Consider the following 22202-nt stretch of genomic DNA (forward strand, 5'->3'; position numbering starts at 1 on the left):
CCAGCCCGCGGGGTCGCTCTCGGCAATGGACGCCGCGATCTCTGCAGATCTGGGGCTCTATTGCCGAGAGCGAACCCGCACCTTTGCCCCCCGCCCGCGGAGCCCCCCGTGTGATGTCGGGACGGGGACGGAGCCCCGGCGGTGTCGGGCGGTGCTTGTGAACTGCAGGGGGGACCCGCCGAGCGGGACCGGCCCCGTGGAAAGGGGGATCCAGGGGGGCGCCGGCTCCGGCCCTCGCGGCTTTATTAAAACCGGCGCCCCCAAGCCCGCGGCTGCGGGGACACGGCCCGGGGGACAGGGGGACGGAGGGGACGGGCGGGGGGAGCAAGGGCGGGGGGAGCAAGGACGGAGCGAGGGACGGGGGGGATCGGGCTGTGCAGAGGAGCAGCGAGGGGGGAGCAGGGGCAGACCGGACGGGACGGGGGGGCCGGGCTGTGCAGGAGGGCAGCGACAGCGGCCGGGGGGAGGCGGCGTGCGGGGACGGGCAGGGCGGAGGGGCGGGAAGGAGAGAAGGGCGGGTCGGGATGTGCAGCAGGGGCCGGAGAGGGAGCGGGGCCAGGCCGGCTGGGCGGCCAGGGAGAGAGGAGGGGATCGGGCTACCCCTGTGGGGCAGGGATGGGGCGCAGGGCACGAGCGGGTTGGGGAGGGAGGGAGGGGGGGGGCTAGGGGGGAGAGAGAGGGGGGGAAAGGAAGGGGACGAAGGAACGGGAACAAAGTAAAAGAAAAGGGAAAAGCAAAATAAAAGAAAAAAAGCCGCGGCAGCGAGAGGCTCCCGCGGCGATGTTGCCTCCCCGCGCACTGCCCGAGCAAATGACGGCGGGGGCGAGTTCCGGCGCTTAAATACCCCCGCCCCGACCCGCCCCCTGCCCGTCCCCGCCCCGCGCACCTGGCCGGGCCCCGCCTCGCACACCTGTGCGGGCCCCGCTCCGCCCCGGCCCCGCCCCGGCCCCCGCCCCGGCCCCGCCCCGCCCGCGGCGTTTAAAGCCGGCAGAGCCGCGGTCGCCCCGCGTTTGTGGAAGAAGCTCGTCCCGGGATGCTGCGGGAGCGATCGGCGCTCGGGGCCGGAGTCCCGGCCCGGCGGCTGCTCCCGGCGCTGCGCCGAGCTCGGGGCGCTGAGCGGGGACGGCACCGGCGGACCGAGGTTGGCTTGGGGCTGGGATGGGGTTCGGCAGCGGTACGGGGATCGGCATCGCCGGAGTCGCTGCGGGGGGGGCGCTGGGGCCGAGCTCGGCAGGGTCGCTCGGGCCGGGGCTCTGCCGGGGCCCGGCTGGGGGAGAACGGCGGCGCTTTCCTCGTACAGACGCGGAACCCGGGCCGGGACCGGCAGGGGCGCGGGGACACGCCGAGCCGGCCCCGGGACCCCCCGATCCCTCCGGGCTCGCAGCGCCACCCGCACCCCGAGCGGGATCGGAGCTCCTCCCGCTCGGGCACCCCCGAGGACATCGCACACCCCCACCGAAGAACATCGCCCGCCTCCCCCTTCCCTGACACCCCAGGAGGTTCCCGCCCGCAGGGCCCCCCGGGAACGAGGGCTCTGGGGCCCGCCGGGGCTCCGGCCACGGGCCCGCTCCGGCCGCGGGGAGCCGGGGGCCTTCCGGGGCAGGGAAGAACGGGGCCAGCCGCTCCCTCGTTCCTCCCGTGCTCCGGGACCCCGAGCAGAGCTGCCCGTCTGTCCCCCTGTCCCTGTGTCTGTCCTCAGGCGGCCCCAGGAGCTGGCGCTGACCGTGCCGCGGGTCGGGCACAGGCTGCTCCCAGCTCTGCCTGCGGAACTTGGGCAATTGCCCACAGCAGTTCTTTGCCCTGCCATCCAGAAGGGGCAGCTCATCTGACACCTGCCAGGTGAGACCTGAGGCTCTCCTTCCTCTCCCCCGCTTCCTCGGCAACTCGCTCCCTCCCGGGGCAAACCCTCTGCTTTTTAAAAATCCCCCATCTTTGTTTGCAGACGGGGAAGGTCCTGCCTGGGAGGGAAACGGCTACAGGAGAGGAAACCAAGAAACGCTCCAACCGGACGCTGCCGCGCGAGTCAAAGGAGGGAAGGACCGCAGGCAAATACAGTCAGGAAATCTGCTTTTATTAAATCTCTGCAGCATTAAATCCCCCCTTCCCAGCCACGGGCCGGAGGAAGCGCGGCCGGCTGGGCTGTGCCCGGCTGGCGACGGGCACCAATTCATCACTGCCCTGCTCAGGGAGGTTTTCCGGCCCTGTCCGGGATTCCCCCAACGGCTGCAAAGGTGCTCGTGTGACGTCCGAGCTCATTTCCAGGGATAAAGGAACCAACCGAGTCGGGAGGGATCCCTCGCTCCGAGGCAAAGGCGTCGGTCGAGTGTCGCCGCCTGGTCCCGCCTGCGGGGGGGCGTCTCCTCCAGGTGAGCCTTCGGAACCCAAAATGCCGGGGGGGGCTCATGTGGGGGCCGCTTTTCGGGTCCGGAGTTGGACGGAGCCCTCGGCGGCTCCTGCTTCCCGCCAGGAATGTTCTCGGGGCTCCCTAGGCAGTCCCAGCTGGGCAGGGAACGCGGGCCGGGAGGAGGCCGGAGCGACAGAGAGTGACCCAGCCCTGCTTGGGCTTCCTATTGCCAGGGGATGGAGGAGCTGTGCCCTGGAGCTGTGCCCTACAGCCCCCGTGGGGTGGGCACGGGGAAAGGGCTGCCCGCGGCTCCTCAGCCGCACGTGCATCCCTTTTCTCGGGGAAAAGAACTCCCCGGGACCGCCCCCGAGGCTCCGAAGGGACAGCGGCTTCCCGGCCGGAGAGACGTCCTCGCCCGTGCTCAGGGGCTGCCTCGCCCCGGGCCGGGAGCGCATCCGGCCCCCGCCTTCTCCCGGACGAACACATCCCCTGGAGCCCGGCCCGGGGCGGAGAATCGGCCGAATTCCAGGGAACTCGCTCAAGTCCCCCCAGGGACACCAGCGGGGCTGGGGAAGGAGGGTTATAAACAGCAAAGCCTGTGGAATATCAACCTGTCCTTGTCCCCATCCCGCTGAGCAAACCTGGAACCGCGACTGCTTCCTGGCAAACCTGGCATTAAACAGCAGCTCTGCAGGGGAAGATCCGGGCTCCAGGAGGCACTGGGAGGCTGTTCCAGCAGGAATTCCCCATGGAATTGCGGGCTGTAGGTAGAATTCATCCAAACCTGCAAAGCTGAGACCGGAACCCAAACCTGGGCCCCCGCAGAGAACAATCTTTGTGCTGCTGTGTTGGCCAAAGCTGCTGCACTGAGAGATCTCGGCAGCCTGAGGGAGGGCATTCTCTGCATCCCAGCAACCTCCATCTCCCAAGGGGACAATCCAAGTCCCAAAAGATTCCTTTTGCCTTTCCACAGGGACACTGACCCTTATTTGGTCCTGCTCTCCCACGGTTCATTTTGGGGGATGAGTTTGCGCTGGTTTACATTCCACGACTCCACCCACAGCTGGAGGTTTGGGGTTGTGGTTCTCTACTCCCAGCAGGTTCCCTAAGGAGCCAGATACTCCAACAATCCCCTCGTTTGACTTTCTAGGTGAATTGTGCACAAGCCAGTCCCCCATTCCCTATCCAGGCTGTGAGTGCTCGTGCCCTTGGCACAGTTGGCTCTGGCTGGGCAGGAACTGAGAGCAGGACACGGGGCAGAGCGGATCAGCTGCCCAGGGAACCTCCAGGAGATGAAGCTATTGGATCCTCATTGCAATCAAGGGAACACATCCTGTCTCTGGCAGAAGCCAGGAGCCAAAGCAGATCCCACCTGGCCAGGCTGGGGGGCAGCAGTTGGATCCACTCTGGGGGAAACCCCCTGTGCCTGCCAGGAGCTCTGACTCTGTTTGTCCTGCCAGCTCTGACCAGTGTCAGGGCCACTGGGAGGGATTCAGAATCCAAAGAAACCCCAAATCCTACCGCAGGATTCAATCAAAGGAAGGAAGCCATTATTGTCATAAAAAGCTTAAAAACCTGTTCAAAATTCTAGGACAGCAATCCTGGGATTCCCGGGAAACTTAGTAGTGCTCTTGGTTCCATTTCAATGTATCTGTAGTCCCTCAATGAGCAGCTTGGAGAACTTCCCCTGGGATTTGGAGGCTGAGCAGGGTTTGCTTTGGATTGCCTGGTACCTCTGGCCCCAGCTGGTGCAAACACAACTTGGTCCAATGTGGTTAAACACAGTTTGCTACGCAAACAGTTGCTGTATCCCCTAGAAATTACCCCAAGTTTGCAGATAAAACCTTCATATCTGTCCCTCCTCAGTTATCCCAGGTTTTCCTGGCTGGGAGCCACAAAGGGGCTGTAAATTCAAAGGCAGAAAGAGAAGGTCTGTCAGCAAAAGGCACAAAGAAGGGGACAGGTTTCAGAAAATATTTCTGCAATCCAATGAATACCTCACTGAGTACCTCATTTATCCTTCAAAATATTCATTCTCTGCCCTGGACATTCCCTCAAGTTTTACCCCCAAAGGTTTCCCCTCCTGCCCACCCCTGACTGCCTCAGTGTCCAGCAGGAGGCACATCCTCTCTGCTACAGGTGACCTCACACTGGACCCACTGCATTTTCCCGACCTCTCCACATCTCAGCAACTCACTTCTACATCAAGATGTTCATTCTCTACCCAGCAGACCCCCTCCAGGTTACTCTCAACACTTTCCCCACCTCTCCACCACCCAGGAACTCATTTTCACCTCAGAAGAGTCACTCTCTGCCCTGCAGATTCCCACAAGTTTTACCCCCCAACATTTTCCCTGGAGGTCTGCAAGGTTTACCCCAGTTTACCCCAGGAGGTGCATTCTCTCTCCTCCACATGACCTCTGATTTTACAAACACAAACTTTCCCTCCCTGCCCACCACTGACTGCCTCACTGGACCTCAAAAGGCTCATTTTCTCCCCTAGGTGACATCCACACTTACCCTCACAGTTTTCCCTGCCTGCAAACTACTTATTACCTCATTTTTACCTCCAAACATTCATCCTCTGCCACAGAGATGACCTCAAAGTTTCCCCCAAAACCTCCTTACCTGTCCACTACTGATTACCCCAGTTTACCCCAGGAGGTGCATTCTCTCTGCTGCACATTACCTCGGGTTTGACAAACAAAGATTTCCCTCCCTGCCCACTACTGACTGCCTCACCTTACCCCAAAATATTCATTCTCTCTGGGACAGATTGCCCCACATTTTACTCCCAACATCTGCCTTACCTGTCCACGTCTGACCAGCTCCTTTGTACCTACAGAGGGTCATTCTGCTCCCCACACACACCTCAGGCTTATCTCAAACCTCTCCCCACCTGTCTGCCACCGAGTGCCTCATCTTTACCTCAACACATTCCTTCTCTCCCCAGCAGATTACCTGAACTTTAACACCCACAATTGTCTGTATCTGTCACCACTCACTACCTCAGGTTACCTCAGTGTGTTCATTCCCTGCCCTGGAGAGAATGAACCTCCTTTTTAACCCCCAAACTTTCCCCTTCCAGCCCACTGCTGATTACCTCTTCTTGAACACAAAAGAGTCATTCTCTCCCCAGAGTCTTCCCTACTGCACACTCCTGATTACCTCTTTTGGACCTCCAAATATTCATTCTCTGCCCTGCAGTTTTGCTCAAGGTTCACCCTCAGAAATTCCTCTGCCTCTCCCCCACTGACTGCCTCACTTTGTTCCAAAATGTTCCTTCTCTCTGCTGCACATTGCCACAGATCTGACCCCCACAATTTTCCCTACAAGTCCACCACTGAGTACCTCACGTTCATCTCTCAATATTCATTCTCTACCATGCAGATTACCTCAGATATTTCCCCCCCAGTTTTCCCTACAAGTCCACAACTGATTACCCCAGTTTACCTCAGGATGTAAATTCTCTGCTCCACGTGACCTCAAATTTTACAAACAGAAATCTTCCCTACCTGCCCACCACTGACTGTCTCACTTCACACCAAGATATTCATTCACTCTGCTACAGATTGCCCAGATTTTACTCCCAAAATTCTCCTTACCTACCCACATGTAATCAGCTCCTCTGTACAAATACATGTTCATTCTCTACCCTGTGGACTAACCCAAGTTTACCCCAAAACACTCCCCAACTGTCCACCACTGAGTATTCATTTATCCTTCAAAATATTCATTCCCTCAAGTTTTACCCCCAAAGGTTTCCTTTCCTGCCCTCTGTTGACTGCCTCAGTGTCCATCATGATGTGCATCCTCTCTGCTCCACATCATCTCTGATTTTACCAACAGAAATTTCCCTGCCTGCCCACCACTGACTGCCTCACTTTACCTCCAAATGGTCATTCTGTCCTCTACAGATGACATCAACTCTTACCCCCAACATTTCCCTTCCTCTACATCACCCATTTTCTCTTCCCGACACCCCAAATTTCCATTCCATCCCTACACATTCCCTGAGTGTTTCCCTCCCAAGCATCCTTCCCTTTTTCCCTGTTTAATAACTCACACTCCAGCCCCAGGCTCTCCACTCCCCCCTCAGTGGGACCCCTCCAAAATGCCACCTCCCTCCCCTCTGCAGCACCTCACCTTTTCCTACACAAACAGTTGCTGGGTCCCCTGGAAATTACCCCAAGTTGGCAGCTACAAATGTCACCTCTGTCCCTGCCATGTTCTCCCAGGTTTCCCCAGCTGGGAGCTGCAAGGAATTCAGGCCAGTGGATGGACATCAGGGAACAGCTCTACATGCAAAGGCAGAAAGAGAAGATCTGTCAGCAAAAGGCACAAAGAAGGGGACAGGTTTCAGAAAACATTTCTGCAATCCAAGGAATAACTCTTTCCAGTTTCCCAGGGAGAAGAACAGGAACTCACAGCCACCTAGGCCTGACAGTCCCCTGCAGCCAGAGCTCAGCACACAGCCAGAGAGGCAATTCCAGCATCTAAAAGGAAAAAAAAAAGAAGAAGAAAGTGATTTATTTTGTTTTCAAGTTCCTTTAAGTTGTTCACAGCAAAGCAAGCCTTGCTCTGGTTTCAGTTGGGTGAACAGTGAGCGCTGGGCACAGGGCACGTCATTAATGCCCAGGGGATGGGGCTTTGTGGGGGAAGAGCAGCTGATGGAGTTGCCCAGTCTAATTCCTGCCTGAGGCCTGATGGCCCAGGACAAACCCTCTGGCAGGCAGTGGTTTTGTTCCCTCTCATGGTCAGTGCCCCGTGTGTCCCTGTGGGCAGTGCCAGGCTGGGGACAGGCACACGCAGCTGGCAGCACTCTCTGCCCCAAACAGCCTCGGGTGGCAGCGCAGCCCCGGGGATCGAGGGGGGCTGGAGGTGGCCCAGGAAAGGCCCCCCCGCTCCCCCCGGGGCAGCTCCACAGCCCCCCTGCCCTCTCTGCCACGGGGGCCCCGCTGCTCCCCCGGCTGGCACAGAGCCCCCTGCCCATGGCTGGCAAACCAGGGCCAGGGCTCGGCCTCGCTGCAGCCCCCCACACAGGAGCAACTCAGGGCTCAGCCCAACATTTCCCTGCTTGGCCACTGCAGAGACCCTCAGTTTACCTCAACACATTCCTTCTCTTCCCGGCAGATCACCTGAACTTTAACACCCACAAGTGTCTGTGTCTCTCACCACTCACTACCTCAGGTTACCTCAGTGTGTTCATTCCCTGCCCTGCAGAGAATGAACCTCCTTTTTAACCCCCAAACTTTCCCCTTCCAGCCCACTGCTGATTACCTCTTCTTGAACACAAAAGAGTCATTCTCTCCCCCAAAGATTACCTCCTTTTTAACCCCCAGAGTCTTCCCTACCTGCACACTCCTGATTACCTCTTTTGGACCTCCAAATATTCATTCTCTGCCCTGCACATTTGCTCAAGTTTCACCCTCAGAAATTCCTCTGCCTCTCCCCTACTGACTGCCTCACTTTGTTCCAAAGTGTGCCTTCTCTCTGCTGCACATTGCCACAGATTTGACCCCCACAATTTTCTCTACCTCTCCACATCTGATCACCTCATGTATACCTAAATATGTTCCTGCTCTACCCTACAGACCACCTCAAGTTTACTCTCAAAACTTTCCCCACCTGCTCACCACTGACTACCTCCTTTTGACCTCCAAATATTCATTCTCCACCCTGGGGAGTTTCTCAAGTTTTACCTGTCCCCTGATGACTGCCTTAGTTTATCCCAAAATGTTCATTCTCTCTGCTCCAAAGACACTTCTGGCCTCCTTGGCAAACTGCCTCTGACACTTGGTTTTCTCCAGCAGAAATTAAGGAATTGCTCATGGCAGTTTGGAGATGAAGTTCTCCCAAAGGGAAGGAAAGAACAAACATTCCCATAAGAGCCCTTGGGATCTGCTGGGCTGAATTGGGAAGGGCACATTTTCTGCAGAGCAAATACAGGACAACCTCAAACACAAAGCCCAGCCTGTCCAGTGGGGTGTGAAAGCACCACTGGGACAAACCTCCACTCTCCTGATTCTTTTCAGGGACTGCTCCAATCCAGCTCTGAAGCTGCCAAGCCCAAACTGTCCCCAGCTCTCTGGAACAACAGGATCTTCCCAGGGATGATGCATTGGAAGCACAGCCCTCATTCTCACCTTCCACACGCTCCCAGGCTCACCCCAAATTCAGGACAAGGGGCCAAAGGCCACTCGGGCCGGGGCTCTCTCTGTCTCTGCGGGCTCAGGGACTGCAGCCACCAGGGCCCTCCAGCACGGACAGCCTGGACCCAGAGCAGATCCCTGGGGATTAGCAGCGTCCTGGGCATCCCTGGAGACAGAAACCATCAGCCTCTGGGATAGCACTTCATTGCCAGCACACACAGCCTGCCACATTTAGGGGGGCAGCTCTCGGACCACAAACCCAGTCTGACCCAGTTCTCCTGGGCACCAACACGGACTCCACAAACCCACAGGAATGAGAATGTTCTGCTGCTTTGACAAACTTCAGCCCAGCTTTGCAAACCTCAGTCCCTGCAGCTCCTGCTCTCCAGAGCCCCGTTCAGGGCTGGCTCCAGTTCCCTGGAGAACCTGCCCCAGCCCCACTTGGGGCCAGCCTGAGCAGAAGCCACTGGGCTGCCCAAGGAAGAACCCTCCCCTGGCTGCTGCAGCTGGAGGGAGATCCAGCTCCAATGGAATCCTGGGAACAGCCTCCCAGATGGTCTCTCCCCAGCCCTTGGCAGTGGCTCAGGATGGCAGCAGCTCCAGTGCCAGCTGGGTCCCTGCACGAGTCCTTGTCCCAGCCCTGCCACACGGACACCCACGGGAGACACCCACGGGCACACAGGCCTTGCTTGCACAATTCCTCACCCACAGCTGAGGGAAAGCCACACAATAATAAGAAATACCCTGGGCTGAGAGCACTCATCACTCCAGTCCATCAGGACTTGGAGGCATTTGGGTAGGCAACAGACCCAAATTCTAATCCTACCTCTAAATTTCTAACAGGCTCTCTTAGAAAGATCCTGGACAGGAACTCGGACAACAGAACCCAAACACTGCACAAGCAATAGCAGAAGGTTTGCCAGGAAGAACAAAAGTTCCTTGTTTTCCTTAACACCCTGGGACTGTAGGACCCAATCCTTACAACCAAGTCACACCAGAGATGTGATTAATATTTAAACCTCTCCCCCATGGGTCTGTCTCAGAGAACTGGGCCAGCCCTGAGCTACTCCCAGGTGCCTGCAGTGCTTTGGGGAGGGGCAGGACAACACCCCACTTCTGCTTGGAAACATTCCAGATGAGGAAAAGCCACTTCCCTTCTCTCTCTCTGACCCACAACCAAAGCAGTCCTGCGGGACAACACGGACTATGCACGGAAGGCCCGAGTCAGTGGGGGGAAAAACCCTAAACAAACCAAACCACCCCAAATTTCAAGATAAAAACAGGCTGCTTCCTTAACAGGAGCACATCAAAATCATTGAAGCCAGAGAGGAAATTACAAACAAAAGACCCAAAAAGATGCTTTGCACTGATACACTCTCTGGTTGATCATTCCAAAGGAAATTCTCCACAGATCAGAAGCAGGTACCAATAATTTTTCCTCTGTAAGAAATTAACGACTTGAGTTTCTGCTGAGGGGCTGGACATGTCCAGTGAGGGTACAAGGTCTGGTGGGTTGTTTATGGCAGATCCTGACCAGCCCAGGCCAAACCCAACCACCTCTATCGCTGCTCCATCCCACATGCGGGGGGAATATTGATTTCCTATAGAAATACTCCCCTTGCCTGTTACTCAGTCCTTCCCTACACATCCATGGAGCAGCTTTACTCCACCCTTTGTTCCCAACAACAGCTCTCCAGCCCGAATCCCAGCTCCCACAGACAAACTAAACACACCTAAGGTGATGGTTCCATCAGCTCCTGGAATTCCGAGCTCCCCGTTCCCTGGAATGCTCATCCCAACACTCACAGCAATCTCACCTCAGCCCACAGGCTCTCTGTCCTCACAGGGAAACGCAGCCCACCGGGACACAGCTCTGGCACCGCATTTCCTCTCATTCCTGGTCTCCTGCAAACACCCAGAGAAATCCAATCCCTCAGACCCTGCATCCCTGGACACGAGGAGAACTGGAATTTGACCCGGATCCCAGCGCCCTGGACAAGTGTGTTCCCAGGAGCACACGCCTGTGGCTCCATCCAGCCCATCCATCCCTCCTTTCCTTCCTGGCAGTCCCAAACCCTCCCCCAGCTCCCCTGCATCTGTCCTATGGCCCAGCCCAGCTCCAGCCCTGGCAGAGCTGCAAACACCCCCCAGCTCAGCCCCCTGGGCTCCTGAACCCCCAAGCCAAGGCTCAGGCTCACCAACGGGGACCCACCTGCCCCTCTCAGCACAGCCCAACCCCACAGCTCGGGGACCCCATGTTCAGCTGGCCCTTGGCCCCTTCCCCTCCACCCTCCCCAGCATGGCAAGGACCAGCCTGCAGTGGAAACAGAGCCAATGCCAACAGGCAGGAGGAGAGAAAGGTGTCCCTCTGACTTACCCCACCCCACGGGCAGCACCAGGAGCCCCCAGCCCGGCCGGCGGGGCTGCAGCCTCTTGCCTTTGGCTGCTCCCAGCCCAGGGCACTTGGCAGAGCTGGGCTGGATCAGGGCTTTGGCCTGGCCTGGAAGAGAGGAGAACAAGGCAATTAAGGGCACTGGGCAAGTCAAAGGCTCCTGCCCTTCACCCTTCTGTTCAGTTGCTCACTGGAGAGTTTTAGCCATGAAAAATCCAGGGGGGACAACAAATAAAATGGGACCTTCTCCAGCATTTTCATTCCTCTCTACTTCAGGCATTAAAAGGAGGCTCATCTTTCTTACTGCATTCCTTGCCCCATTTGAACAGAATCCTTTTCATTCCAAACCCCCTTGGGAGTCAGTCAGTCCTCTGCCATTGGACTTTGGATAAAGGAAGAGACACCTGGGATGATGGACCCCAGGAAATGAGGGAGAGAAACCTGACAGGGAACGGATTCAAGGCACTCCAGAACTCAGAAATGTGTTCATGCCTTGCCAGCCCACCCCCATTCTGTGCCACCCACCTGAGCTGGGCAGGTGAGGCCAAGGCTCCCCTTCCTGCTGCCAATCACTGTCCCAGCACACGGATCCCCGTGCTGGGCAGCACTTGGGAAAACTTGGGAAAGGCAAAAGGAAAATGGCAGTGCCTGTCAGAAAACATGTCTGTGAACGTCCCTTCTGGACAAATGTAATCCCATCCCTCTGCCCCAATAAACCCAGGGCAGGCAGGTATCTCCAGCCCAGGGGAGAACGGGAAGGAGAACTGCAGGAACACAGGCAGGCACAGGCAGCTCTTGGCACTGATTCCCTGCAGACCTCTCTGCACTTGGGGCTCTTGGCACCTCATTTATAAAGAATGGGGGGGCAGCAGCCCAGGAATGCCCCTCAAAAACAGGGGCCTGGGCAGCTGGAGATGAGAGGAGGGGAGTTGTGAGGGGAGACACAGAGAGAGAAGAGGAACAGGGGTTGTTTGGGAACAGGCTGTGTGTCCAGCAGGGATGGGAACTGGAAACACGGGAGGCTGGAGGAAGGCAGGGGGTGAGCACCAGCCTGCCTTGGATGGATCCTTTTTCCCTTCGCTCAGGGGCCTCAGCTCCATCCTCTCTGGGAGCAGCAGGGAACTGCTGCAGGGGAAGAGTTCATTTAGGCACAAGCCAGTGATGCAGCCACTGGGGCAGGGGAAGAGGGGAGAGGAACTGACACAAAAATGACACAATCACCACTGAAAGGGACTTTATTGAGCTGCAACACAAACACCCCAGGACCACCAGCCCAGCAGCTGGGCTTGCAGGAACACCATCTTCTCAAGTTATGGAGCCAGGGGCTGACAGCTGGGAGCCATCCTGGGGGGTTGGAGAGCACTCAGGCATCAGGGCCAAGTCCTGCCCCGTCACTGCAGACAGTTCAACCCCAGCAGCAAGGGGAGTTTCTGCCTCTCTCTTCACTATTATTTGGGACCCAACAGCTCAGTGCTGTGGAATTTTAGCTCCATAAATGTTTTACACAGTTGAGCTTCACCAGAACTGGGGCACGTGACAGTATTCCTGACTCTCCCAGGGCTGCACTTCCTTTGGGCATGAGGAACCTTGCAGAGCGCTCCAAACCTTCACAGCCCACTTGCTCTTCTTGCCACAGTTGGACCAGCTCACTGTCCCTTCAGAAAGAGAAGGCAATGATCCTTTCTGAAACCAGAACCTCCTCCCCCCCCTTTGCTTTCCCATTCTATGTTTGGTTCCCTACACAACTGAGGCCCTTCCAGGCCTTGCCAAGTGGCAGCCAAGGAATCCAACCCAAGAACCTGCCAGGGAACAACGTCTGTGCCACAGCAACATCATTCCAGGCCTCTCACTGCCACCCCTACTTCTCCCAACAGCTCCAAGGGCACCAGAACTTGCCCTGAAGGCACAAAGGCTCCTTTTGGGAGCACCACGAGCCATCTATTCTGTAGCACTGGAATTCCATCTCCTGGACAAGCCCTGAGAAGCAGGGAATAATGCCTACGGTGACATGTATGGAAATGAGTCACTGTGGGGCAACGACAGAGGAGTGGAAACCATTCAGTCAGTCTGACCCAATCCTGTAGTCTTCCAAAAGGAATTTCTTCTTTGTGGAGACAGGGCATGGCCAGGAATTCCAACACATGCAGTCAGAGGGCCTTGCACAATTGGGCACCTGACCTGTATGGTCCCCAATGTTCCTGATGTTCTCCTGCACACACTGCTGGGGCAAGACTGACCTGTATGGTCCCAAATATTCCTGATGTTCTCCTGCACACACTGCTGGGGCAAGACTGACCTGTATGGTCCCCAATGTTCCTGATGTTCTCCTGCACACACTGCTGGGGCAAGACTGACCTGTATGGTCCCCAGTGTTGCTGATGTTCTGCACACACTGCTGGGGTGAGACCAAAGTGACGCTCTACTCCTGCTTTTGCTGCAGCCTCTGACGAGAGGGGGACCTATTGGGATAAAGCACCCTGAATTTTTGCTTCACTATTTGCCCCTGTAGGAACAGCAAAAGCCACAATAAACAAATTAGGATGCTGCCTTGCAAAGCAAACAAATGCAACAAGCAAGGTACTAAGTGGACTGCTTTTGGATGTTAATTCAGTCAGACCTGCTGTGTTACAGAATAGAGCTACAATTGACTTTTCACTATTGGCTCAGGGACGTGAATGTAAAGAATTTCAAGGAAGGTGTGGTATGAATTTGTCTGATCATTCTGAGTCTACTCACAGTGCATCCAACAGCTGCAAGAGGGAGTTGCAAAGCTGCAGGTTAAGAATAGCTGGGATTACCTGGAAAACCTGCTGAATAGTTGGGGAATATCAGGATGGGTTAAAGCCTTAGTAAAGATGGGATGGGCCGGTGTGGGGATGTTTCTGGGTATTGCAATATGCTTGCCATGCTTGATGCAATGCAATCAACCAACTATAACCAAAGCACTAAAGGCTGTTTTATTTGTAAAAAAAGAAGGGGGAATTATGGAGGTGAACAGTGTCACCTACCTCGGGCCCAGGACAGTGGACATTGTTCAACAAGCTGGCAGAAAGCCATGGGAACGGAAAGCAGGACAAAGAGGACACAGAAGAAGATACAAGACTGCAAGAAAGACCTTGGCTGCTAAGAAATGTAGTTATTTGTATCTATTAAAACACAGGCTGTATTATGTAGACTTGAAAAAGTAAGCATAAGTAGAAGATCACCAACTGTTCTGCTTGAACTACCTATTGCTCTGCCTGGGGTATATAAGCTTATGCATTGTCATAATAAAGGTCTACGTCTTCCTTATACCACCAAAACAGAGTCTGTGCCTTTTAAAGCCACACTCCTTCTATTGGGTTAAGGACTGAGGAAGTTGGGCCTGTGTCTGACCAGGACATGTGCAAACCAAATGCTGGGGACTGGAACACACACCTGGCACTCCTGCAGCTCTTACCATTACATTCAAGAGAAAACAGCCAATTGGACCATCACTGCTCATTTCTTAATCCCAATCCCACACTTCTTTGGCACTTGGAGCACCACTTTTATCACCCAATTACAGTCCATTAGAGAGCTCCATGTCTAGCAGGGACAGGGACCCCTGGGATACTCTCAGCAATGCCTGAATCCATTGCAGGGACCTTGCTTTGAGCTCCCCAGGGCCGGGCACCCCGAGGATCTCCCCGAATAATCCTTTCGGTGCGCGCTGGAGTCCTCGGGGTGCCCCAACCCGGGGGGCACCAACAGCACTGTCCCTCCAGGGGGCCAATTTGGTCCTAAAATGCAGGGGGATCTTGCCTGTGTCCCAGACTGGTCCGGGGATCTGAGCCCCTTCCCGAGAAAATCTCGGTGCCGGCGTGAAGGGCCAGAGATCCCTTGGAGCCACGGGAGAGCAGGCACAGAGTCCCTCCTGGGGGGCCAATTCTGCTGCCTGAAAACAGCTCTTCAAAGAAGCCTCTAAGACTCAGCCAGTAAGCTTTAGAAGCCAGGCAATCTTTCATTCCTATGCTCCTGAATCATTCCAGCCCACCAGGTGCCCTGGCAATCAGCTCCCAAAGGGCACACACAGGTATCTCCACTGCAGCTGATGGGAGGGGTCAGCATTACAAGAGAATTCATTTTCCTGTTCCTGCATTCCTATTCCATATTCAGGACATTTTCCAACACTTATTACCATACACACCTACCCTTATAACATCTCCAAGGGGCTTCACCGAGGGCCTTCCCAGGTCTGCTCTGTCTGGAGCCCTCAAAGTCCTCAGTGCCTGCCTGAGGAACCTCAAGACAACTCACCTGCTTACACAGCAACTTGGTGCTGCTTGCCTGCTGCCTCACTTCCCTTCTTCCTTCTTTCTTCACCTTCCTTGGTTGGTCTCTTTCAATCCCTTGGCTCAGCTCTGTGCACTTTCCAGGCTCCATCCCACTGCAAAAAGGATTAGCTCTTGTTACATCTCAACACTCAGACAGCATTCCTCCTTTTTTCCTGACACTTGGCCATCAGTCCAGTGTCTCATTATTTAAAGCAGAGTTTGACTCCTCAGTGACAACAACAACTACAGCCCTGAATCCTAACACAGGCTGAGACACAAACACAGATGGGAACTCTTAAGGAGCCACTTTGTTCTGCTCACCAATCAAAAGGAGCTTTTTTAACTCAAGAAAAGAACCCAGGTCCTTTTTCTGCAACGTCAACTGCTAAAAATGTGACCCACAAGACCTGGAAAGGCCCTTCCCACTTCACCTGCAGGGCTGGCAGTGCCACCACTGGACACGGACCCAGTGGCTGGGCAGGAACGGAGGGGCTGGGGCGTCCAATCCATCGGTCCAGGCGGCACCAGGAGTTCCTGCAGTTCCTGAGGGGAGAGCCTCAGGATTATGAAGGATTAGGAAGATCATTTTAAAATTCAATATGTATATCTCTTGGAATAGAGGGAGTTTGACAAAGCCTGCTGGTACAACAAGGACACACTCAAGGCCATCTATTCAAAGGATCTACCAGTACTCAAAAGCTATCACTGTCCTTCTTGCAGGGCTAACTCAGGAAACTCTGTTGGCCAAGAGCCTCCAGGGGGATTTCCAGCTTTTGGAGCTCCCTTTTAGCCATTTTCCCCCTCACTGTAGTTGGGACTATCACCTGCCCTACAGGGGGAACAGCCCACAAAGTTCACCATCAGGGATGCCATTAACACAAAGTCCCTTCTCAGGGGGGTCACTGCACACCTTGTCCTTTGTTTGCCCTCCCCAACAAAGATACTTCCAACAGTCCTGAGACATCTGGCAGACCCAGAGCTCTCCTCAGGGAAGGCTTTAGCTGCTTAAAGGTTGCCCTTCCACCACCTATCCTAGTGGTAGCAAATTCTTACAGGCTGTTTGAAAAGTTGGCATAACAGTCTTACCACACATCCAGAGGGAGCAATCCAGAGTCCACCCTGTCCTACCATTCCCAGCAAGGCACTTCATGGGCTGTCTGGGGCTCAGGGAGGGGTCAGGGGGCTTCTTTTCTTCCTTCCCGCTTCCCAGATTTTCTCCTTCCAAAGCAAAGGTTTCTTGGCTTTCCTTGCTCAAGGAGATGCAGCAAAGGCCATCTTTTAAATCCAATACTGGAAACTCCTCCAGGTTGTCATTCAAGGTGCTTCTCTCAGGTCCTGCACTCATCAATCATCTTGGCCATTGGTTTTCTTGGCAGGTTCTTGCATTTATGTCCTACAAGCAAACCAGGATGAGCCAATTTAGCTGTTACTGCAACCAATCCAAGCTGGAATTCTGATTTTAAAGGATACTGGGTTTGCCTTACCCATAGAGATCCCACATTAGGGGTAATACCTACAGGTTCTGCCCTCTTCCACTCTCCTGCAGTTCCACTGGCCCACACCACAGGAACAACTGCAGCTGCCACTTCAGTCGGGGCCTTGCTGCTGACAGGAGTTATTCCCTGCACAACAAGAGCTGCTGCTTTGACACATTTAGTTTCAGCAATTACAGTTTCAATAGCCCCAGTTTTCAATTGCATTTCTGCCTCAACATTTCCGCTCAATCTCTTCTGAGCAGAGGTTTGGGTGAGTTTGACAAACAGACCAACTGAGGAACTCCCCAATGTTTTCCCAGTTTGACCCATGTCACACCAATCACCTTAACACTGCCAGCCCCTAATTCTCCCTCTCTTGTGTTAAGGACTGAGGAAGTTGGACCTGTGTCTGACCAGGACATGTGCAAACCAAATGCTGGGGACTGGAACACACACCTGGCACTCCTGCAGCTCTTACCATTACATTCCAGAGAAAACAGCCAATTGCACCCTCACTGCTCATTTCTTAATCCCAATCCCACACTGCTTTGGCACTTGGAGCACCACTTTTATCACCCAATTGCAGTCCATTAGAGAGCTCCATGTCTAGCATGGACAGGGACCCCTGGGATACTCTCAGCAATGCCTGAATCCATGGCAGGGACCTTGCTTTGAGCTCCCCAGGGCCGGGCACCCCGAGGATCTCCCCGAATAATCCTTTCGGTGCGCGCTGGAGTCCTCGGGGTGCCCCAACCCGGGGGGCACCAACAGCACTGTCCCTCCAGGGGGCCAATTTGGTCCCAAAATGCAGGGGGATCTTGTCTGTGTCCCAGACTGGTCCGGGGATCTGAAGCCCTTCCCGAGAAAATCTCGGTGCCGGCGTGAAGGGCCAGAGATCCCTTGGAGCCACGGGAGAGCAGGCACAGAGTCCCTCCTGGGGGGGCAATTCTGCTGCCTGAAAACAGCTCTTCAAAGAAGCCTCTAGGAGTCAACTGTTGAGTTTTAGAAGCCAGGCACTCCTTGCTTACAACACCCTGCCATGATCACAGCCCGCCAGGTGCCCTGGCAATCAGCTCCCAAAGGGCACACACAGGTGTCTCCACTGCAGCTGATGGCAGGGGTGAGCATTACAGGAGGGTTCATCTTCCTTCCCTGCATTCCTGTTCCATATTCAGGACATCCCCAACACCTGTTTCCATACACACAAACCCTTATAAGGTCTCTGAGGTGCTCTATCAGAGGTGTCTGGTGGTCACCTGTGCCTGGAGCCCCCAAAGTTCTAAGTGACCACCTTATCAACTTCAAGACAACTCACCTGGTTGTAGAGGAACTTGGTGCTGCTTGGCTGCTCTCTCAGTTCCCTTCTTCATTCTTGCTTTACTTTGCTTGCTTAGTCCCTCTAAATCCCTTGGCTCAGCTCCATGGAGTTTCTAGGGTACATCCCACTGCAAAAACTACCAGTTCTTAGTACACCTCAAAACTTAGACACCAGGGATCAAGGTAGAAATCATCTAATCCAGGGAACTGCCTACAAATATTGGGACAAAAATACCATAACATTCCACAGCCTCCCTTGGCAAATAAACACCAAACTACTCAGACACAAACAATAACCAGCACACTACAACAATCTGCCACTGCCAAGTCAGTTGGTAAATTACACAAGGTGAAATTCTTTACGAGTACCAGTTATGATACAAATACCAGGGAGATCATAGACTCTCCCATACACTTTTACTCTGAGGAAAGAAGGAAACCAAAGCCATCCCCAGTACTGCAATAGCTCAGGCTCCCAGAAAGGCCCAGGGGCTGTGCTGGGGCTTTTGGCTGCCCTGGAGCACAGGCAGGAACACGATGTCACCACCCCACGGGCACAGCTGAGAACCCAAAGAGCAGCCACACCAGCAGCTCCTGCCAGCCCTGCTGGGCTGGGCCTTGGGGAGGAAGGGCACTGGCCTTTCTTCCTGCCTAGGAGCAAAGAGCCTCCTTGCTGAGCACCTCTCCTGCCAAGGGCATCAGCTCAGATGGGAAGCTCATCAAGTGCAACTTCCCTGCATTGAGCAAGATTCCTGTTCCCTGGACAATCTCTTTCCAACTGAACTCAGAAGTACACACTAGAAGTTCAGGTGTTACCTAAAATTTCTTACAAGAACCTCTGAGACTCAACTGGTGAGTTTCAGAAGCCAGGCAATCTTTCATTCCTATGCTCCTGAATCATTCCAGCCCACCAGGTGTCCTGACAATCAGCTCCCAAAGGGCACACAGAGGTATCTCCACTGCAGCTGATGGGAGGGGTCAGCATTACAGGAGGGTTCATTTTCCTTCCCTGCATTCCTGTTCCACATTCAGGACATTTTCCAACACTTATTACCATACACACCTACCCTTATAACATCTCCAAGGGGCTTCACCGAGGGCCTTCCCAGGTCTGCTCTGTCTGGAGCCCTCAAAGTCCTCAGTGCCTGCCTGAGGAACCTCAAGACAACTCACCTGCTTACACAGCAACTTGGTGCTGCTTGCCTGCTGCCCCACTTCCCTTCTTCCTTCTTTCTTCACCTTCCTTGGTTGGTCCCTTTCAATCCCTTGGCTCAGCTCTGTGCACTTTCCAGGCTCCATCCCACTGCAAAAAGGATTAGCTCTTGTTACATCTTAACACTCAGACAGCATTCCTCCTTTTTTCCTGACACTTGGCCATCAGTCCAGTGTCTCATTATTTAAAGCATAGTTTGACTCCTCAGTGACAACAACAGCTACAGCCCTGAATCCTAACACAGGCTGAGACACAAACACAGATGGGAACTCTTAAGGATCCACATTGTCCTGCTCACCAACCAAAAGGAGCTTTCTGAACGCAGGAATAATAGACCCCAGGTCCTTTCTGCAATGTCAACTGCTATAAATGTGACCCACAAGACCTGGAAAGGCCCTTCCCACTTCACCTGCAGGGCTGGCAGTGCCACCACTGGACACAGACCCAGTGGCTGGGCAGGAACGGAGGGGCTGGGGCGTCCAATCCATCGGCCCAGGCGGCACCAGGAGTTCCTGCAGTTCCTGAGGGGAGAGCCTCAGGATTATGAAGGATTAGGAAGATCATTTTAAAATTCAATATGTATATCTCCTGGAATAGAGGGAGTTTGACAAAGCCTACTGGTACAACAAGGACACACTCAAGGCCATCTATTCAAAGGATCTACCAGCACTCAAAAGCTATCACTGTCCTTCTTGCAGGGGGAACTCAGGAAACTCTGTTGGCCAAGAGCCTCCAGGAGGATTTCCAGCTTTTGGGGCTCCCTTTTAAACATTTTCCCCATCACTGTAGCTGGGACTATCACCTGCCCTACAGGGGGAACAGCCCACAAAGTTCACTTGCAGGGATGCCATTAACTCAAAGTCCCTTCTCAGGGGGTCACTGCACACCTTGTCCTTTGTTTGCCCTCCCCAACAAAGATACTTCCAACAGTCCTGAGACATCTGGCAGACCCAGAGCTCTCCTCAGGGAATGCTTTAGCTGCTTAAAGGCTGCCCTTGCACCACCTATCCTAGTGGTAGCAAATTGTTAAAGGTTGTCCTTAAAAGCTGGTATAACAGTCTTACCACACATCCAGAGGGAGCAATCCAGAGTCCACCCCGTCCTACCATTCCCAGCAAGGCAGTTCATGGGCTGTCTGGGGCTCAGGGAGGGGTCAGGGGGCTTCTTTTCTTCCTTCCCGCTTCCCAGATTTCCTCCTTCCAAAGCAAACGTTTCTTGGCTTTCCTTGCTCAAGGAGATGCAGCAAAGGCCATCTTTTAAATCCAATACTGGAAACTCCTCCAGGTTGTCATTCAAGGTGCTTCTCTCAGGTCCTGCACTCATCAATCATCTTGGCCATTGGTTTTCTTGGCAGGTTCTTGCATCTATATCCTACAAGCAAACCAGGATGAGCCAATTCAGTTGTTACTGCAACCAATCCAAGCTGGCATTCTGATTTTAAAGGATACTGGGTTTGCCTTACCCATAGAGATCCCACATTAGGGGTAATACCTACAGGTTCTGCCCTCTTCCACTCTCCTGCAATTCCACTGGACCACACGACAGGAACAACTGCAGCTGCCACTTCAGTCGGGGCCTTGCTGCTGACAGGAGTTATTCCCTGCACAACGAGAGCTGCTGCTTTGACACATTTAGTTTCAGCAATTACAGTTTCAATAGCCCCAGTTTTCAATTGCATTTCTGCCTCAACATTTCCGCTCAATCTCTACTGAGCAGAGGTTTGGGTGAGTTTGACAAACAGACCAACTGAGGAACTCCCCAATGTTTTCCCAGTTTGACCCCTGTCACACCAATCACCTTAACACTGCCAGCCCCTAATTCTCCCTCTCTTGTGTTAAGGACTGAGGAAGTTGGACCTGTGTCTGAGCAGGACATGTGCAAACCAAATGCTGGGGACTGGAACACACACCTGGCACTCCTGCAGCTCTTACCATTACATTCCAGAGAAAACAGCCAATAGTACCCTCACTGCTCATTTCTTAATCCCAATCCCACACTTCTTTGGCACTTGGAGCACCACTTTTATCACCCAATTGCAGTCCATTAGAGAGCTCCCTGTCTAGCAGGGACAGGGACCCCTGGGATACTCTCAGCAATGCCTGAATCCATGGCAGGGACCTTGCTTTGAGCTCCCCAGGGCCGGGCACCCCGAGGATCTCCCCGAATAATCCTTTCGGTGCGCGCTGGAGTCCTCGGGGTGCCCCAACCCGGGGGGCACCAACAGCACTGTCCCTCCAGGGGGCCAATTTGGTCCTAAAATGCAGGGGGATCTTGCCTGTGTCCCAGACTGGTCCGGGGATCTGAGCCCCTTCCCGAGAAAATCTCGGTGCCGGCGTGAAGGGCCAGAGATCCCTTGGAGCCACGGGAGAGCAGGCACAGAGTCCCTCCTGGGGGGCCAATTCTGCTGCCTCAACTCATCTCTTCAAAGAAGCCTCTAAGACTCAATTGGTGAGTTTTAGAAGCCAGGCATTCCTACACTCTCTCTAAGATATTTTAAGAGCTTACTGAGTGAAAAAACATAAAGCTTTTATCAAGGACATCTGAACTCCCACAGACAGCTCCTTTCCCATTTTAGTACAATATTTTTTTCATGGTATCACTTAATAGGAAGTGCCCAGGAACCCGAAACTGTGCTTTTCAGTACAGAAAATAAAAACAGGGAAGGAGCTTCGCACAAGTGTAACATACTCCAGAACACACCTGACTTCAGTTTTACTCTTTGTGTTCAAATACAGCAGAAGTCAAAACGTCCAGCAGGAGTGCTGGCACATTACCCATGGTACCCTCAAAGTCCCTCTCTGGAGGACTGGAGGAAAATTGCAGTTGTACCAGTCCTTGTGCCTGCAGATGCCTGGGGATCCTCTCCATCCACCTCGTGCTCTTCCAACAGGAGAAAGGGTGACCTCAGGGACACGGTGGCACTCGACATCCTGCTGAGAGAGCAAGGAAACCTTTAGCATAAAGGTGAGTTGGAATCTTATAAACTTCCTTTCCTGGGAGCTTTGTGAAGCCTG

The 22202-nt window shown here is 54.3% G+C and overlaps 1 protein-coding gene across 1 annotated transcript; it reads right to left on the reverse strand.

Annotated features, from left to right (window-relative positions):
* Positions 1-1945: 1945 nt before the first annotated feature.
* Positions 1946-20738, reverse strand: LOC127461539 (uncharacterized). Its single transcript, XM_051769436.1, has 9 exons — positions 20651-20738; positions 20253-20559; positions 19565-19722; positions 19149-19294; positions 17974-18103; positions 10874-10996; positions 8514-8662; positions 6773-6840; positions 1946-3136 (listed from the first exon to the last, which is right to left on the reverse strand). Exons 5-9 carry the CDS (start codon positions 18026-18028, stop codon positions 2401-2403), a joined length of 1131 nt encoding a protein of 376 aa, XP_051625396.1. The 5' UTR covers positions 18029-18103; positions 19149-19294; positions 19565-19722; positions 20253-20559; positions 20651-20738; the 3' UTR covers positions 1946-2400.
* Positions 20739-22202: the final 1464 nt, after the last annotated feature.

This window comes from Manacus candei, unplaced genomic scaffold (genome assembly GCF_025592945.1).
Source record: "Manacus candei isolate 608988 ecotype Guabito, Panama unplaced genomic scaffold, ASM2559294v1 h1tg000107l, whole genome shotgun sequence".
NCBI lineage: Eukaryota > Metazoa > Chordata > Aves > Passeriformes > Pipridae > Manacus > Manacus candei.